We start from the raw sequence: 13858 nt of genomic DNA on the forward strand, positions 1-13858 counted from the left end.
AAACTCGGAAATATTATGTTAAAAATAAAATTATATTGTCCCACGAGACCAAGTTGAACATCTGTTTCCAGTAGACACGCCAATAATAAGGCCTATTTATTACTTTACAAGTGTAAGAAAGTTCATAACAGCATGACTACATTTACATATCATTTATAAGCTTAGACCAAAAAATAAGAGGGCAGTCAGATTGTAAATGTCTGTTTAGGCCTACGTGGGGAACCCTCGATCCACCTCCTTTCCTCTACAGAGCCTGAAGTATCAACTACTCTTTTCCTTGAACTTTGCACATTAGATTTTCTTGTCACCGGGGTCAGACCAGCCAGCAACATGCAAACTTTCAAACTCCCTCATAGATTGCAGGAGTGCAGCACTGACAAGCTTGGAGTACGAGCAAGCGGACGAGGCGCCAGTCGACGGGCGAACAAGGCAACAGAACATCCAGCATGGTGGGAAGGAGACGTGGCTCCAGAGCCAACAACGGACCACACCGGCCCCAACTGCAATGCAGTGGGGGACCCCGCAAGGTGAGTTAGACTACCTATAGGAAGCTAATCAAACGGTTAATAAATACAAAAATGTAGCATATAATGTCTAATCTCTGCCAGGTCTAAGGTGATTTATTGTCAGAGACTACTGATCCACATTTTGAGCCTATTTTTCAGTACTTCATTCTCAATGACAAACCCTATATGACGCCAGCATTGCTGACTCAGCAAATGTTGCATTTTCTATAATTCTACATTTGATCTATCATTACTAGTAAACAGACCATAGCCTAGTGACGCCAACAACAGTCAATTATTATGTTGCTCTGGAAATAAGTATTGTGTAATATGATCTTATTGTACGCTTTAGTGAAACTGTGTACAGTATGGGAGGGCATGCGTCGAAGGTAGGCTATCCCTGACTCTGTTCCCCAGTGTATTGTATAACATAGGCAGCTACAAACGATTCCTCAATAAATGTCATGGTACTGTCACTGTTGTAAATGTCGTAATGTTAAAGCATTGTGGTATAGCTCTCCGCATGGTATATTGATCTCTACCTTCAATTAAAACTTTTTCTTCCGCAGGGATTGAAGTCAATTCTTAAATCATGGGCAGATGTCAAACAGTTCAGAGTTCAAAGTGTACTGACAACTCTACAGATAATTGCTAGCAACCATATACACACCCACTAGCCCTCACATGCAGATATAAACACTAATGAAGCCAGAAATCCCTCTCATATCCAAACACTTATCACAGCCCCGATTATTGCGTTCACTGTAAACATAAAATACTTTACTTATAGAGTATTTATTATCCCCAAATCATCTATGTACCGATATCCCCTCCCATGAGGTAGGTTAACTCTTTCTGTGTCATCTCAGACTCTGAGGGAGCCAGCATTATTTGCCAAGAAAACAGGATATGAGTCAGAAGTTCCTCATGAAAAGATGACCATCGCCCAGGCCAAGAGAGGCACTCCAGGTCAGTCTTCATTACAGGTCAGACCAATCACAGACCAGTCAGACTGATCATAGGTTTCACCACCAGTTTTATCAATCCTCACTGGGGCTATTGAAGGATGGGCATCGGAAGAGAAAAGATAAGGGCCAGTCGAGAGAGAGAGAGAGAGGGATGTGAACGTGAGAGGTGAGACAAGGAGAACGCAGAGAGACGTAGATAAAGTCATTGTTTTTGCTTTTCTTGTAGCAATCCGGCCAGTGCGAGTCTATGCCGATGGGATCTTTGACCTCTTCCACTCTGGACACGCGCGTGCTCTGATGCAAGCGAAGAACTTGTTCCCCAACACACATCTCATAGTGGGAGGTAAATAATATCTTCTGAATCTCAATTGCCTTTCAAAGACTGCACAAACAAGCGTGTACATAAACCGCACACAGAGAGCATGTCATTGTGTGTCTGTCCTTGCAGTCTGCAGTGATGAACTCACACACAAGTATAAGGGCTACACGGTGATGACAGAGTCGGAGCGCTACGAAGCCCTGATACACTGTCGCTATGTGGATGAGGTGGTACGGGACGCTCCCTGGACCCTCAGCCCTGACTTCCTGAAGAAACATAAGGTCAGCACTTCTGGGTCATATACAGTACACCACTCAATATTACAAACCATCTGCATTGCTTGTGGTTCTGGTTTTTAGGCTGGGGTGTCTGTGTAAGCACTTTGTGACATCTGCTGATGTAAAAGGGCTTCATAAATATATTTGATTTGAACCGTCCTAAAATCTGATACAGATGTACGTAGCCCATGTCCCTTTGATCCACATGAAATCATTTTAGTGCTTTTCTGCGATTTCACCAGATTGACTTCGTGGCCCATGACGATATCCCATACACCTCTGCAGGATCAGAGGATGTCTACAAACACATCAAGGAAGCAGGTAAACAAATCTGCTCTGAAACAGACATGAACTTGTAGCCATTTGAGATTGTGTCTCTGTGTGTTTGCTGAGCTCCCTACCGCCTATTCTCTAACCTGTGCCATCTTGGCTGAGCTGTGTTCTCTCTGTTGGGTCTCAGGGATGTTTGTGGCCACACAGAGGACAGACGGCATCTCTACATCTGACCTCATCACCAGGATAGTGAGAGACTATGACCTTTATGTACGACGCAACCTGCAGAGAGGCTACACAGCCAGAGACCTCAACGTCAGCTTCATCAGGGTATGAATGACCTAAGCACCTAATTAACTTTGAACAATTAATTAAGTTGGAATGACCATTTGTTACAATAATTTGTATTTGAGGAAGTGAAATGGTTGTTACAGTGTCGGTGGTTGTGGTTGATAAACAGAAGATGTCTTATAGCCGACCACTTGACTTGTCATAGGCTGTTCTCTCTGCTATCGCACGGCAAACGGTACCGGAACGCCAAGTCTGGGACCAAAAGGTTCCTGAACAGCTTCTACCCCCAAGCCATAAGACTGCTGAACAGTTCATCAAATGGCCACCCTGACTATTTACATTGACTTTATTATTTGCACTGACTCTCTTGCACTGGCTCTTGGCACACTCACTACTCTACCCACACACTTACATATACTGTAATACACTGACACTCCAACACACACACACACACACACACACACATGTATATTGAAGCTACGCACACACACACTCACACATAGACACACTTTCTCACTTCAAATACACTGCTGCTACTGTGTTTATCATCTATCCTGATTGCCTAGTCACTTTTACCCCTACCTACATAAACATACTGTATTACCTCAACTACCTCGTACCCCTGCACATTGACTGGTACTCTTTGTATATTGTTGTTATTGTGTTACTATTTCCTTCTTTTCTTTAGCAAATACTTGTCTTACTTTCTATCTCTGCCGTTGTTGGGAATGGGCTCATGCGTAAGCATTTCAAGTAACGTCTACACATGTGATTTATTCTGCAGGAGAAGAAAATCCGTCTGCAGAACCAGGTGGATCGTATGAAGGAGACGGTGAAGACAGTGGAGGAGAAGTCCAAGCACTTTGTGTTCAAGGTGGAGGAGAAGAGCCATGACCTCATCCAGAAGTGGGAGGAGAAGTCACGGGAGTTCATTGGGAATTTCCTGGAGTTGTTTGGTCCAGATGGAGCGTGGGTGAGTTTACCTTTAGCCCACAATAGATACTATAGTAGGAAGTGTTAACGGTCAATAGGGGGAAGATAGTTAGTATTGATCTCATTCCTCTACGTAAGTGACCACTCATTATGAACAAGTAGCTTAGTAAAGCAACACTTAGTTGGTCAAACAATTAAAAAAAAGATTAATTCACTCTCACTCCCTCTCTTTGTCTCACCCTCTCTCTGTCCCTCTCTCTGTCCCTCTCTCTGTCCCTCCCTCTCTCTCACTCTCTCTCTTGCTCTCTCTCTCCCTCTGTCCTGCTCCTTCTCTTTGTTTCTCTCTCTCCCTCTCTGAGCAGCATGTGATCCAGGAGCAGAGTGGGCGCATGCTCCAGGCCCTGTCACCCTACGCGTCACCCGTTGCCTCGCCCCGTGGCTCCCCCAGCAGCAGCCCCACCAGAGGGCGCTCCCCATCGCCCCCCTCCTCTCCCACATCCCCTTCCTCCCGATCCCCTCGTTCTCCCCGTTCCCCTCGTTCTCCCCGTTCCCCTCATTCCTCTCCCACCTCCCCTTCCTCTCGCAAGGGTGCCTCTGCCTATCCCTTAACCTTCCTCGGGGATGACGAGTAGAGATGGCACTGTCATTCCCAAACAAACACAGACACAAACACTCAGTGTACATGGTTACTTTGTGCACTTCGTGTATGTAAGATGTCGCCCACAGTTTACCATATTTGTGTTATTTGATTGTGTATGTTAAGGTAACTGAATGCACTGTGGTATCTCAATCAGTTGACTCACTCCATTCTCACTTCTGATTCCTGTACCACACAGAAACATAAAAATAATACCACTTTTTCACTGTCTCCATTTTGCATCAACAAGGCTTTATTTTTCTTTAGAAATACTTAGTGAAACGCTCAAATTTGCATTCAGTTGTCTATGATATGCAGTAAAAACAAAACGTTTTGGACATTTTCTTTATAATATTAAATACAAAACAATCATTTCTGAGAGTATTTTTTGTCATGCAATAAGTAATCTAAAGTAAGATATGTCTCAAATGATTTAGATATTGTTCCAAGCATTTCATAAGCATCCGAAGTTATTATAATCTCTTAATAACTTACAGTACCAAATTGCATCATCATGCATTCAAATAACATCCCGAGTAACATTTCATGTCACAAACACATACATACTAACCTAATCCTTTTTTCTAAGCAGGGAAAATGCCCACTGGGTTAATCTATTGAAAACCATTGCACACTGCCATAAAATGATAAACTAATATTCTTGTTTCACACAGTATACTGTTATGCTAGGCCATTATTTGCATTAAGGGAAAAAGTACATTATTTCCCGTGGTGTCACTCCCACATGACACTTATTCAACCTAATAACAGAGTCACGCTATCTGACGGAGGAGGTCACCAATCGCAATCTGCTACCATGGAAACTGTGGTCAATAATAACATACCAGCAAACAAGGAAATAAAGATGATCTGGATTAAAACTGTGTTTTGCCTTTACCTGCCTGATGGAAATAAATATGTTACCTGTCGAGACAATATTTCAGTCAGTGCTGTGCTTTAGTTCTGTGCTTCACTGTAGGAGTGGAAGGTAACTTAACGTGTCTGTCATGTGACTAGACATGACCTATGGCATGCAGCATTGCCCGAGGGCCAGACTCAAGAGTTATTTGATCTTGTACTTGGCTGCATCACGTGGGTCACTGCTAGGGTTGCTCCAGTCATCTGCCTCAGGGCCAGTCTGGTAATGTCTCCACGCTGACTTGTTGAAGACGGGGAGACGTTCAAAGGACTCGCTGGACAGAGCCTGGAGGTCAGTGAGAAACAAATATGAAACCACAGCCAGATGATAACGACAATATGCTACTTAACTAAACGCAAGTCCTTAACGCACCTTCAGATAGATGACAGCGTCTGTACCCACCCCCTCCATGGAGTAGAGGTTCAGGTCTCCTTGGAAGTAACGTGCATAAAGTCGAGAAATGGGGAGACCATACCCAAAGCCAGCCTAAGGATGGAGAAGAAAGAGTGGTTCATACTCCAAACTGCGGGTCAATAGACTGGCCGCGCCATGAAAAGTTGCATGCGCAGTTCCTCGTCAGAAACCAGCTCTTTTCTACTAGCAGTGGATACGATAACACGCAACTTCAAATGCAGCCTGTGCTTGTTGACAAACACGTTATCAGATGGTTATCGTCTATAACGTCGCTATGTCACCAGAGGATTGATTGCCGAGCCAGCGAAGCAAGGTCAAATATCACAAATAGAGCCTGATAAAACCAGAAGAATAATATGCTTGTTGAATATAGATAGCTATAGCCATCCGTCTGGTCTGTTTTCATGGTCATCCCTCACTCCCTGTTAAGTTTGTCAAGGTCCCGGCACCAGTGTTCGCTATCTTGCTACAGCACTTTTTGGTGCCGGGGCGCACGTGCATCACTCGAACATGATGTTTGTAAACCAAAAAATGTCTCTATACACCTATTTGGGATGTGTTACCAGTGGTGCAGCCTGAGTTCCATTTCCTGGTTCAAAGCTCGGGGTGGGGGCAGTGGAGTACATGTAGCTAAAGAGCTTGTCAATCTTCCTGAGGGGCACGCCCCCTCCTCTGTCACTGATCTGAGGGGAGAGGACAGGTGTGTGTGAGAACCATGATGAGGTAATCTAAAAACACCAGACCGGTGTCTGTGCCAGTAACAGACCTTGATAGAGAGGTCTTCCTTTCCAAGCGTCACCATGGCCTTCACTTGGGGGAGTCCAGCACTACTGTTCTCATGGAGCTCCACTGTGGCCCGCATCGAATTCTGCATAGTCATTCAATAAACATTAATGAATACACATAACTCAGTTGGAACATATAAATACAACAGGATACAACCAACGATGTTACACACCTACAGTGCATTCGGGAAGTATTCAGACCACTTGACTTTTTCAACATTTTGTTACGTTACAGCCTTACTCTAAAACAATTATTATTATTTTAGAATAAGACTGTAACGTAACAAAAAGTCAAGGGGTCTAAATACTTTCCGAATGCACCGTACACTACAAATTAGGACCGGTTAATTGATAGCCGAGAGAAGCTTTCGTTCAGTGCAACATAAATGCCAGTCACCTTGAAGAGCTCAAACAGCATATGGAACAGGTGAGATGGAACATAAACCACCTGGATAGCCTTCGAAGGGGCCTTGGCTGAGGAAAGAGACATGTAAATGTTAATGTGAAATAAAGGCAATCAATATGTATCAATCGTTCTCTGTTCACATATTGCAGTAGTCATGTTACACGTAATATCACACGAAAATAGATTTCCATTGTATGTGCTGCGTCTCCTCTGTTTACATTTGCAGGTTCGGACAGGAGCCAACGGGAAACTCTGAGATGAGGCCAACTTTCCATTCCAGATTACTTTTTCCATTGCAGCTAATAAACCTGCCATATCCTAACCAAGAGCTTAGCGCATATTCAGACGTTTACAATCTAAGCACCAGTGCCTTCTATGCTACCAATATTGCATTATAGACATGCTACCAGCCTTCATGTAAGCGAATGGCTCCGTACAACAGCTTATAAATGCATACACAGGTGGCTCAGTGTGTTTAATTACATTTCAACTTACAATTGTACTCTTCTATGTTCAGCTCAGGGGCGACCAAGTAGTACTGCTCACAGAGCATCTTAGCGGTCTCATAAGCATCTGTAAAAGACAGTAGCATAGAGGCACAGAGGATTAATGTTAGGTGGCACTGTGTTCAACTTTGACCTAATCTCCGCCTCACTTTCAGAGAAAAAAAGTAGTAGAGCTAGGTTTTACACAGTCAGACGTAACAAAAAACAAACCAAAAAAGATATATAGAAATGTACAAATTCTACATTTGTGATATCGGTATTTAAATACAATCAAAAATAATAATAATTCAATACAGAAATATGAGATCTGTATGTAAAACATTTACCATTTGCCATTTTTGTCAGTTAGCGGATGCCCTTATCCAGAGTGTCTTGCAGTTAGAACATTCATCTTCAGATGAATAATATTGTACACACACGAAGGTGTCCTACATTTCAATAGTAATCATCCGCGACATCTCAAAATCATTATCCCGACTGGTGTGCACTGGGCTATTCTACAAACAGAGCCTGGTGGAAAGTCCCACTCTCTTCTCGTACAGACATGCACAATCAGGGACATGCTGGTCCATCCATTCTATCCCGAAGCCTGACCATACAAACTGGTTATCGCTACAAGGGAACTAGAAGTGTGGACGATGTGCTCAATGTAACAACACGGCAAACAGTAAATACTTCACGCACCCTCTTAAAGACCATGCATCCTCTTGGTCTAAACAATTATTTCTCATTCAGACTATTCTTGTGTATATGGCTGCGCTGTCATTTGTACGCTCATGTAGGCTATATTGTCATACATTCAATCACAATCTTTCTGTCTAAAAATAGATGTTTATTTTTCATACCCCAAAAGAATCTATTTTTGTAGGCTTTATTGTGTACTAGGAAGTAATTAATTGCGCTAAAATATCTCTAATTTCCTACGTCATCATGATACCTAAATGCAATTTTTCGAGTTTATTCTGCTGATCTGTGTATTTGTATGCAGAGTATATTGTAACAATTGTTTGTTGACTAATAATTTGAGTACCGCTATGCACCGCCATCGCACAGTTGTAGAATATTGTAATGATCACCTAGGCACCTAGGCAAAACGATGTCTTTGGCACATCTCTTGATGCTCTGATGAAAGCATAACTGCCAAAATGCGTTAGCCTACCAGGACTAAAATAAAATGAAATATTTTTGGGGAGTTCCACAATTTCCCAATGTTCTTGAACCTGAGATTTAATTTGAAGCCATTGCCACATAATGCAGAGCACCCAGCTAATAAATTGAGATAGCGCACCCATTACCCACTCCACATGAAGGTACCCAAAAGCAATCATTTCTGATGAAAAAACACAAGTGTAAAAAATGTGTGGATATATTGTTTTGGAAAGAATCTCTTCACATACTTTTTCCACATTTTGTTACGTTACAGCCTTATTCTAAAATGGATTCAATTGTTGTTGCTTTTCTCATCAATCTACACACAATACCCCAAAATGACAAAGCAAAATAAGGTTTTTAGAGTCTTCTTGGGTATGAAACTACAAGCTTGGCAAACCTGTATTTGGGGAGTTTTTCCCCATTCTCCACTACAGATCCACTCAAGCTCTGTCAGATTGGATTGGGAGCGTCACTACACAGCTATTTTCAGGTCTCTCCAGAGATGTTCGATCGGTTTCAAGTTCGGAGTTTGGCTGGGCCACTCAAGGACATTCAGAGACTTGTCCCGAAACCACTCCTGCGTTGTCTTGGCTGTGTGCTTAGGGTCGTTGTCCTGTTGGAAGGTGAACCGTTGCCCCAGTCTGAAGTCCTCAGCGCTCTGGAACAGTTTTTAATCTGGGATCTCTCTGTATTTTGCTCTGTTTATCATTCCCTCGATCCTGACTAGTCTCCCAATCCCTGCCACTGAATAACATCCCCACAGCATGATGCTGCCACCACCATGCTTCACCGCAGGGATGGTGCCGGGTTTCCTCCAGACGTGACACTTGGCATTCAGGCCAAAGATTTTGGTTTCATCAGACCAGAAAATATTGTTTCTCATGGTCTGAGAGTCCTTTAGGTACCTTTTGGCAAACTCCAAGCGAGCCGCTATGTGCCTTTTACGGAGAAGTGGCTTCCGCCTGGGCACTGATTGGTGGAGTGCTGCAGAGATGGTTGTCCTTCTGGAAGGTTCTCCAATCTCCACAGAGGAACTCTGGAGCTCGGTCAGAGTGACCACCGGGTTCTTGGTCCCCTCCCCGACCAAGGCCCTTCTCTCTCGATTGCTCAGTTTGGCCGGCCGGGCGGCCAGCTCTAGGAAGAGTCTTGGTGGTTCCAAACTTCTTCCATTTAAGAATTATGGAGGCCACTGTGTTCTTGGGGACATTCAATGCTGCAGAAATTTGTTAGTACCCTTCCCCAGATCTGTGAATTGACACAATCCTGTCTCTGAGCTCTACGGACATTTCCTTCGACCTCATGGCTTAGTTTTTGCTCTGACATGCACTGTCAACTGTGGGACCCTATATGTGTGCCTTTCCAAATCATGTCCAATCAATTGAATTCAACACAGGTGGATTCCAGTCTCATAGCAATACTTATGTAAATAAAATATTTCAAAGTAATGTGCTCATAATCATCCTTCACTCATGCTGCCAAACATACCCTTGTAAAACTGATCATCCTACCAATCCTCGACTTCGACGATGTCATTTACAAAATAGCGTCCAATACCCTACTCAACAAATTGGATGCAGTCTATCACAGTGCCATCCGTTTTGTCACCAAAGCCCCATATGCTACCCACCATTGCGACCAGTACGCTCTCGTTTGCTGGCCCTCGCTTCATACTCGGCGCCAAACCCACTGGCTACATGTCATCTACAAGACCCTGCTAGGTATTGTCCCCCCTCCCCCTTATCTCAGCTCGCTGGTCACCATAGCATCACCCACCCGTAGCACGTGCTCCAGCAGGTATATGAGTACAGTTTGAATAAGCTGATGTCGCCCTGATGCAGTCTGACTCAAAGTTGCTATTTGTCAAACATTAGGATCAGTGGTATTCTGCTCACCTTTCACCACCTCAGGGACATTGCAGGTAGGATCAATACTTCCTATGTGTTTGGGATGGGAGGTGGTTCTGTCATCACCAAAAAGGAGTGCTGAAACAAAGTCTCACCTGATCAAGATCCTCATCAACATCCACTATAAACTCCAAGTCATACACATGCACTATTTTTATTTTATTTTTATTTTCTACACACATATATAAATAGCTGTATTGGCTGGTGATGTCACTTACTGTGCTGGTTGATGAGCATGCGGAAGGATATCCTGTTGGTGTAAAAGCGATCCAGGAAGTACTGAACGTTGCTGCTGATAAAAGGATCAAAGCCAAACTTCTGCTTGTACTCTATGACACCCTGGGCCATGGTGGGGACCACTTCATTGTGCCTATTACGGATTTTGACCAGGGTGTCTAGAAAGCTGTTCCAGAGAAATATGGTGTGAGGACTCGCAGAAGTCTTAGTGCTGTCTGAAGTCTCAGTGCTGTCTGAAGTCTCAGTGCTGTTTGAAGTCTCAGTGCTGTCTGAAGATGTGGTGGGTGCCTGGTGCGACTGTGTACATGTCAACTCACTCGTTTAAGGTGCGGCTGTCTTCCGGACCCCTGTGTTCATAATCCAGCAGCTCTTCAAAGCTCTGAATGTACCTGAAACACAAAGACCACAGCACACTGTCATACCCTGGCATACACACAGACGGATGTCACCATGCATCCCAGAATACTGTGCGCACAGTCACCCCTGAATCAGCACAGAGGGACAGACAGAGGTTCTCACCAACTGTGCACCAGTTTGACGGACGGCTGGATACGCAGGTCACTGGGTAACAGGTTGATTTCCTTCATGGTGTTGGCCCCCCGCACCGCAAGCTCCTTACGCAGGAACACGTAGGAGGTCTTCTCACATGCATTCTCCCTGCCTGTGGAAAAACATGGGGTCAATAAACTGGTGACTGGTAGCAGACCAATACTTGTGCTGTGTTCATTGGACAGAGGTTGTAAAACAAGATTATATCAACAGACCTCTCATGCATGTCAGTTGGAACTTTCAAAGTGTCTGTCTCAGAACCACCTGAATTCTTGGAGCTTCCCACGTCTGCCTCATTTGATGGAGGTTTGTGACAAAACCACTGACGGAGGTTTGTATTAGTCCAAGACCATGGCCATAAGTACATATGAGGACACTGAGGCCTGGACCTCTGTAATGTTTTCTAATTTGAAAATAAAGAACTGGTCAACATTTAGTCAACAGCTTACTCTCTTCCTGTTCTGCAAATAGCATTTAAAAAAGGTTTTTATTGTAAAGAAATGCAGTAAATGAGCTTCCAATATTATTGCCAGTTACTCTATGAATATGGCTGCCACACATGCAGCAATAGGTCAGTGGCCAGTTCATATTGAGAGGCAGAACGACATGGGGCTATTTATAATGAGCTGCTGCTACGAACAGTGTTGTGCAGCTGTGAGCCAAAAGTTTCGAGTGGACAGACAGAGAGCATTCGGGTTGACCTTAGACAGTTCAGCTGGCACAGTTTGTTCTCTAAACTTAAGACACTTACTCTCACAGAGCACGTGGCTTACTGAGAGACTGAAGCCATCCATCTCTACACCAACATACCAACTCTAGAATGACAGACAGTGGAAATGTATCAAGGCCTCTGTGAGACTGATGTCACATTACTTAAATTGAGGTGGCAGCTGATGTAACTATCTACTGTTTATCAAAGCCACACTCAGGCATTATTGGGAAAGTAAGCGTTTTAAATATGAAGTGCAGCTGTCCCATATATTGCGTAAACACAGTACTGTTCATATCGCACACTAACGACAACATCCGAGGTGTATTCATTCCGCAGACTGTTGAAAAACGTTTCTTAAACTGAAGCAAACGAAACGGAGAGGGACCTACTTGAATTAGTCCAATAGAAACTCTCGTTTGGCTATTTTGGCTTCCGTTAGGAAATGGTAAACGTTTTCCATATACACCCGTTCGTTAAATAAAGCCATCAGTTATTTTTTCAATCAAATGGCAACCCTGTGTTCATGACATTTAAACTCTTGGAGTATTTATTTTTATACTCACCAAAGTCCAGAAACTGCTTGATAGACATCGGCGAGGGAGAGAACCTCGAATAATATTCTATTTTCGATGTTACATCTTTTAGTAGAAAGTTGAACAGCCTCATGATTGCTTCAAGTAATCACTTTCTAACCGTCAACACACATAAATATGAGTACAGTTGATGGCATAAGAACGATTTCCAAACAACCCCCTGTCTACTTGCATCGACAAATATAAACACTCAATACAAGTTACATGCTGATATCCCCTCCTTTGACAGTAGCCCCCCATGTTACATTGATGCATTCGGAAGTACAGTGTGTGTGTCTAATTCCAACCCACGTGACAGCAGGACGTGCAACCTTATTGGCTGACAGAACCTCTACCTTCACCAGAATGATACAAATTTGCCATTGGGCAGTTGGCATCAAAGTGCTCTTTTGTCTAGCTCGCAGGAACGTCATTGTAACTTGCCATTTGGAGGGAATTTATTGTTATGACTTTAGATGAGGGTATATAATTATTGGTCATGTACACCTTCTGGGCTCTTGTTCAGACAAACTGGACATGCAATTCCATGAACAATACCGCGCCACTGTTTAGGAATAGTCGATGTTCTTCCAACTAATCTCGTAGGAAGCAGAATGCATTAATCCAAATGTTATTCGGTAAACAGATATCTTGAAGAAAATGTAAGTGCCTGTTTCCCCCAGCCCACTTGCAACTCACTCCAATACCATAAGAGGGCGCGAAATGCATTGTAATCATTTGAACGTAACACAATAATTTGCATAAAGATGTAATACACTATATTTATTGATATGAATATAAAATACACATTTATCCAACTATTTAACCCATTTTGGTTTATAAACGTATTTCCAAAACCCTCACATATCCAACTCCACATAGCCGTGCTAAGAGCTGAGGCAATATGGATGGGACAGATATGTTGTTGTTGGAGGTATATGTCCTGACGTTATATTCAGCATAATACAACTAAACTTTTAAAATAGGCTACAGTATTTCTATGTTATAGGCCTACAGGATTAACCAAAAACTACAACAGCAGAATATAGGACACAATCAAGACAAAAGTCATAAAAATACAACAATAGTAACCAGGTTTCCATCCAACCTTTTTATGAGAGTAATGTACATGTGGGATAGAAAATGTCATGACAGGCCTGATGGGAAACAGAAGTGTCATGACAGGCCTGATGGGAAACAGAACATTTGTTGGTAAACTTTCCACATTTCAACTAAACATAATATACTGGGCAAGGTAGGATTTTCTAATGTCGGTAAAATTCCTTATGCTAGAAATGTCGGTGGAAACGCTTTTATTCTCAAATATTGATATACTAACCATAACATAGAAGTACATTTGAAGTCATGCGATGACATGCTGTGTGGTCCTACCACTATGACTCGGGAAGGTATGAAGTTAAGTAGGTTACAGATGAAATCATTTAGGATGAACTTCACAGGGTGGAAGAAGAAGAAAGGGGATACCAAGTCAGTTGC

General features: G+C 43.1%; 3 protein-coding genes across 4 annotated transcripts in view; 1 reads left to right on the plus strand and 2 right to left on the minus strand.

Annotated features, from left to right (window-relative positions):
* The window catches only part of LOC135550349 (palmitoyltransferase ZDHHC20-B-like), a 319193-nt gene that overhangs the window by 257451 nt on the left and 47884 nt on the right, over positions 1–13858 (minus strand). The gene's annotated exons all lie outside the window — the stretch shown is intronic.
* On the plus strand, positions 304–4436 carry LOC135550348 (choline-phosphate cytidylyltransferase B-like). The gene is made up of 8 exons (XM_064981052.1): positions 304–527; positions 1376–1475; positions 1701–1817; positions 1923–2074; positions 2314–2392; positions 2532–2674; positions 3420–3608; positions 3931–4436. The coding sequence occupies exons 1-8, from the start codon at positions 447–449 to the stop codon at positions 4198–4200; spliced, it is 1131 nt and encodes a 376-aa protein (XP_064837124.1). The 5' UTR covers positions 304–446; the 3' UTR covers positions 4201–4436.
* Positions 4437–12643, minus strand: LOC135550347 (pyruvate dehydrogenase (acetyl-transferring) kinase isozyme 3, mitochondrial-like). The gene is made up of 11 exons (XM_064981050.1): positions 12353–12643; positions 11048–11189; positions 10846–10917; positions 10510–10694; positions 10280–10369; positions 7225–7302; positions 6721–6797; positions 6305–6406; positions 6102–6221; positions 5497–5610; positions 4437–5409 (listed from the first exon to the last, which is right to left on the minus strand). Exons 1-11 carry the CDS (start codon positions 12453–12455, stop codon positions 5269–5271), a joined length of 1224 nt encoding a protein of 407 aa, XP_064837122.1. The 5' UTR covers positions 12456–12643; the 3' UTR covers positions 4437–5268.

Source organism: Oncorhynchus masou, chromosome 12 (genome assembly GCF_036934945.1).
Source record: "Oncorhynchus masou masou isolate Uvic2021 chromosome 12, UVic_Omas_1.1, whole genome shotgun sequence".
Lineage (NCBI taxonomy): Eukaryota > Metazoa > Chordata > Actinopteri > Salmoniformes > Salmonidae > Oncorhynchus > Oncorhynchus masou.